Raw genomic sequence first — 6,041 nt, 5'->3', positions numbered from 1 at the left:
ACCAAATAGGTACCATTTGCAAGAAAAACCCGCCTTCCCTTCCTCCTCCCACCTGCCCTTCCCTAGCCCAGGAGCGGGCGGGGGCTGTGTGTGCGCGCACTTAAATTCACGGAAGCCACAAGTGTGCCTAGGTCATTCAGGGGGCCTCCGGAGTCCTGGACTGGGGGACCCAGCACACCACCTAGTTGTGTGACCCTCGCCAAGTCAGTATCTCAAAGTCTATTTTCTCATCCGCAAAATGAGGATAACAACTGTACCTATCTCAAGGTTTTGTTTCGGATCAAAGGAGATAAAACATCCCTAACACAGCACTGAGCCGTCAGAAGTGCTCAGTATTGGCCGTTAACCTCCAGCAGGCCAAATCCTTCCCTTGCCCTGCCCCTCCAGGAACAGGAAATCGGCTCATGGCGTCCTTCAGGCCTGTGTGACTCAGCTTCTATATTTGCTCAGTTTGCCTAGCTCACTTTTCTTAACCTCCAAGGGTTTATCTCCTCTTCCAGGAAGCCTTCCCTGACCCTCCGAGTTGAGTAAGGTGCCCCCTCCACTTCTACCCTTACGCCGCAGAAATCCATCTGAGCACCAGTGCAGTATGTAGAGTGCTGTTCTATTCTGTTGTCTCTACCCTCCAGGATGTCACAAAGCCGGCCCGCTGGCCTGCTTCCCCACTTTGGACCGCTATGTCCAGTCTTAACAAAGGAGCCACAGTGATTCTCTTAGAACAAGTTGATGTCACTCTTCTTTTCAAATCCTTCCTGACATTCCCCACCCCAGAACAGAACCTAAAGTCCTTGGCCTGGCCAAAAGGCACTCTGGGACCCCCACCACAGCCCTAGTCACCGGCCTCCTAGTAAATCTGCATCCGCTCTGAGCCCACTCTTGCCTCACGGCCTTTGTGTTTTCTCTGCCCTCTGCCTAGAGGCCTCTTATCCCCGTAAAACTCCCACTTTCTACGCGTTTTCTCTCCCTCGATGCTCATCAAAACCCCGAGATAGGTACAATTATTGTCCTCATTTTACGATGAGAAAATTGATCCAGGGAGGCTCTCCCATAAGGCCTTCCTTGACAACCCCATCTAGAACACCTACAACTCCGCTTCAGCAGAGTTTCACTCCACATTATTTTCCTTCCAAACACTCTACTTTTACCACATGTATGAGGTGTTTCCCCTCTAGAATATAAGAGCTTAAAAGCAGGGGTTTGTCCTTTGTTCGCTCTTGTGCCTGGAAAACAGCACCTGGTGCGGGGTAGGCACTCAAGGATTTACTGAAACAATGAGAAAATGTTTCCTTATCTGTCTTGCCCCTAAACCGAGTTCCTTGAGTGTGGAACCAGCATCTTATTCTCTTTGTGGCCCCTGAGGTAAATGCTCAATAAATGTTTGTTGATAATCTGAGAAGGAAAGGAGAGCCCAAAATAAGCTGATCCAACAGTTAATGGTGGTAAAATGCAAATGTTTTAAAATGTTTATTTTGTATGTTTTACAATGAATACTTCAGCAAAGAAAATAATTATAATTTCAAAATGCAATCCCTGGATTCGATAAATATCCTTTATAATCAATTATACTAATCAATATCTAGAAATATACATAGACAAAGTTAGCTAATGAATAAAATAAGTAAAAGAACTACATAAACTATCAATTTCAGGGATGAGGGATCATGCATGATGTGTTAAGTCACTCTGCCACTTTTTAAAATAATATGATTCACATTTGCTTCAATCACACAAACATTCATTGCAGGAGTTAAACGGCTAATCACTGGAAACTGATCTTCGTTAGCTTAAAAGAAAATTCAGTTTAATACAAAGACATTCAAGATGAAAATTTCAGGACCGTTGATCAGAAGCTTTCAACGTGTGTTGCTCTACTTCATTATAGGCAAGATTCAAGTAAGGCTAAGAAAGAGTGTTTCCATTGAGACATGATCTAAGAATAGCCTTCTATAGAGGCAAATTATGTTCTGTAGAAACTAGCTAGCTAGCCACCAAGATGTTACCAATAAAGGATTCCTTGTACTAGCAACTAACCATGTTTAAAAGGTCTTAGCCAGAATGACAAAAACAAAACATTTAGAGTAATATTTATGAATACAAGCATAATTGCTTCCTTGCCTTCTACAAATCGCCATCTTGAAAATGACAAAAGCAGGTTTCAACTGTGGGTCTTCTCTGGGTTGAGAAGGTGCAGATACACATGGGCGATCTACTGATTTACCTTCTGAAAGTACTCTTTGGAAGCAGCTGGATTTGGCTTGATCTGAAAATACAAAAGCTTCATTAGGTAACTGTGACGTTACCATAATAATAGTCCCAAAAGTGAGTGGCAATCTCCCAATTTTTAACCTAAAGTTCTTTAAACTTTTAAAGATTTCCTTTAAAACATAAAGACGAAAGTTTCATTAAGGCCTGCCTGTCTCTAGGCTGGGCGCGGTGGCTCAAGCCTGTAATCCCAGCACTTTGGGAGGCCGAGGCGGGTGGATCACGAGGTCAGGAGATCGAGACCATCCTGGCTAACACAGTGAAACCCCGTATGTACTAAAATACAAAAAATTAGGCGTGGTGGCAGGCGCCCTGTAGTCCCAGCTACTCAGGAGGCTGAGGCAGGAGAATGGCGTGAACCCGGGAGGCGGAGCAACACTCTGTCTCAAAAAAAAAAAAAAAAAAAAAAAAAAAGCCTGCCTGTCTCTGATAATTGGTTCCTGGCTCCCCACCACCCCACCCCCTCTACCCCACAGCAGCTTCACCCATTTGCATATCTGCACGCTTGCTCCAAGAGTGGGCTCCCTTTTGTGGATATTTCAGGTCAATAGTTCTCGAGGCTGAGAGAACATGGACCTCACTGCTTTTGGGGAAAAAACCTACCGTAGGAGAATCCGGTGTCCAGTTTGCTGGGCAGACTTCTCCATGGGTTTCTACATACTGGAACGCCTTCACCAAGCGGAGGGTTTCTTCCACGCTTCGGCCCACTGGGAGATCGTTGACGCTCAAGTGCTTGATGACTCCGTTGGGGTCAATTATGAAGAGACCTCTGCATGATCATTTATCCTCATCAGTGCCTCAACAGTACCAGAACTAGAACAGTCTAACTTCTTCCCTTTTAGGTCTTTAATTCTCCTTTTAATAAACTATTTATTAAGCATAATCATATGCTTAAAGGTAGGGTTTTCACTGTTGTGCAAAAAACATCATCTCTTACTGATGACAGATGCTTTAACAAAGGCAGTACTGGACCAGGTCACCATAAAACATGCAGTATGGTCACATTTACAAGTTCACATAGTGCCCTGAATGTTACACAGTATTGGAAAGTCACTGAACTAGAGAGAGCGAAGACTATTAGTGACTTGGCAAGCATTCTTTGAGCTGCTGTATCACATCTTGGCAAGAAACTCATAGGCAAATGGGAAGAGACAGAGGTGTTTTTTATCTGGGTTCAACAACTTTATTATGAATGAATTCTTGGGTAAATGGGGGGGAAATCCCATGGGAAAAATCTTCGTAGAAAGAATGTACAGGCTCTAAGTCTATGCAAAACAGAAAACCATGCCCATCACTTTTAATCACGTAGCAGCGTGTAATGAGATGAACCACGCTACCACAGTGGTCTGTGTTTATCTTCTGTGTTGGTGTTACTGTGACAGATGCAGATATGTTTAGCCCAGAAGTTTTTTTGGTTGGTTGGTTTAAATATAGGGTCTCACTATATTGCCCACGCTGGAGTGCAGTGCTGTTCTCAGGTGTGATCACAGCAGGCTGCAGCCTCGAACTTCTGGCTCAACTGATCCTCTCACCTCAGACTCCCAAGTAGCATGACTATAGGTGTGTGTCACTGTGTCCGGTTATTTAACCTACAGGTTTTAACAGTCTGTCTTAAAAGGATGTGGAAATTCCAGGTATCAATCACTCATGGAAAAGGCAGGTTAGAGAAAACTCAGGGTAAAAGGTGCTTCTCCCTCCCTGGGTCAGGCACTGGGGGCCTGGGGTTTAGGTGAAACTGTTCCCAGAGGGTGCAGCCAGCTGAAGTCCACCAATAGAAGCTGAGGTAGAGCTGGGACAGAGCAGGGCCCGCAGACTCCCGAAAGTCTTTATCTTATAAGCCAGACTCAGCTTCTCTCTCTTGTTAATCTCAATATTAAAACAGGTACGGAGGTAACTGCAAAATTAGTGAGTTCTCATAGGGAAAGGGACTGCAGGAGAAAAATAGCCAGTACCCTTTCTCTGGTCATTGCCAATTCTGAAAGACCTAGGCATTCGTTTGATAATCTCTTTAAAGTTTAAAAAAAAAAAAAAAAAAAGGTCCGCCAGGTGCGGTGGCTCATGCCTGTAATCTCAGCACTTTGAAAGGCCGAAGCAGGCAGATCACGAAGTCAAGAGTTCGAGACCAGCCTGGCCAACATGGTGAAACCCCATCTCTACTAAGAATACAAAAATTGGCCGGGCGTGGCGGCGCATGCCTGTAATCCCAGCTACTCGGGAGGCTGAGGCAGAGAACTGCTTGAACCCGGGAGGTGGAGGTTGCAGTGAGCCGAGATCGCACCACTGCACTCCAGCCTGGGTGAGAAAGCAAGACTCCGTCTCGAAAAGAAAAGAAAAAAGGCCCAAACTCTTAAGATGCCATCCAGTGCTAAAATCCAAGGTGTAACCCAAGAAAGAGCAGGCCAGAGGTCACCTACAAGAGAGGCAGGTGAGCTGGCTTTAAGCTGACCAGCCCCCAGCAAAACTGTGAGGCACAGCACATCAAAGGGGAACCCCCTCTCTTCCTTCCTGGAGGTCAAGTTCTGCCCTATCCCTCCTTCACCCCTATTCTCAGCAGACTTCAAGATGCCAATTCTAAGGCCCAAGTTCTCATCCCTCCCAGGAAGGTTATGTTTGAATGTGGGGCTGCTGAGGACTGAAAGCTTTTCACACTCAAAGGAATAAAGGTTTAATAAGGGACTGAATACAGATAGAAATGACGTTCTGGGGCAGAAATCCTAACAACTGCTGCCAGTAACTATGCTAAAAACTCAAGCTGTGTCACTTATTTAATCCTCACACCCACCTGTGAGGTATCTCCTCATTTTAGTTATGGGAAAACCGGGGCTCAACAAGGTTAAATCAAATCACTTGCCCAAAGTCACACAGCTATTAAGTAGCTGAGTTAAAAAAAAAACAAACAAAAAAACCAGAAAAACTCAAACCCAGGATTGTTTGGTTCCAGGGCTGAAGATGGTCACCATTCCAAGAGACTACCTCTTATCCTGCTAGTCCCCCCTTCTGCAAAGAGTCTGATGGCTTCAATGTCAGGTGTGTGTCCCCATGGAAGTGGCTCCCACATAGTTAGGGAGTATGGAGCAGTGTGGCCTCAAGACGCAGAGAGCTTTCTTCAGAAAGAGACCCAAGGTGGTGGAGGGGACGTGCATGTGTCAGCATTTCTGAGACCGCCAACCTTTGCAGGAGGCATTTTATCAGTGTTTATTAAAGACTAAAATTAAGGATTTTTTTATTATAAATTTTAATTTTTTTTAATAGGAACAAGGTCTGTGTTGCCCAGGCTGGTCTTGAACTTCTGAACTCAAGTGATCTTCCCGCCTTGGCCTCCCAAAGTGCTAGGATTACAGGCATGAGCCACCATGCCCAGCCAGGATCTTCTGACTTTAAAAATGCTTTACCAAGGTCTACATAAATCCCCTAAGAAGTAGAATGATACTAAACATGAAAAATAATCTTAAGTTCATCAGAAACAGGATCTTACCTTAGTGCAAGACCAGAACCTTCTAACAGCACACCATAGTCTCGAGAAATCTGCTTAGTTAAGTCTGACAAGAGTGCGATGTTCATGTGGCCCAAACCACCATTCTAATCAAAATGCAAACAGGACTGACTGTTAGAATGCGTGGCCTCACAATATTCTTGACCACGTACCACAATGTTTGAGACCAACAATAACGGCGATAGGTAACAGTAATTCAACAACAGGCCAAGCACTGCTTACTCTATTAACCTACTGCCTCCTCGAAACCACCCTGAAGAAGACACTATCAAAATGAGGAAACTGA

At 44.7% G+C, this 6,041-nt stretch overlaps 1 protein-coding gene across 1 annotated transcript in view; it reads right to left on the bottom strand.

Annotated features, from left to right (window-relative positions):
• Positions 1-1,440: 1,440 nt before the first annotated feature.
• The window catches only part of PRDX3 (peroxiredoxin 3), a 10,621-nt gene continuing 6,020 nt past the window's right edge, over positions 1,441-6,041 (bottom strand). Inside the window, exons 5-7 of the mRNA XM_032176546.2 lie at positions 5,738-5,841; positions 2,866-3,031; positions 1,441-2,260 (exon numbers count right to left, since the gene is read on the bottom strand). Coding sequence (XP_032032437.1) covers positions 2,207-2,260; positions 2,866-3,031; positions 5,738-5,841 — 324 coding nt within the window. The 3' untranslated portion in view covers positions 1,441-2,206. The remainder of the gene's footprint in view (positions 2,261-2,865; positions 3,032-5,737; positions 5,842-6,041) is intronic.

This window comes from Hylobates moloch, unplaced genomic scaffold, assembly GCF_009828535.3.
Source record: "Hylobates moloch isolate HMO894 unplaced genomic scaffold, HMol_V3 SCAFFOLD_3, whole genome shotgun sequence".
Lineage (NCBI taxonomy): Eukaryota > Metazoa > Chordata > Mammalia > Primates > Hylobatidae > Hylobates > Hylobates moloch.
This window is presented reverse-complemented; position numbering and strand designations above follow the sequence as displayed.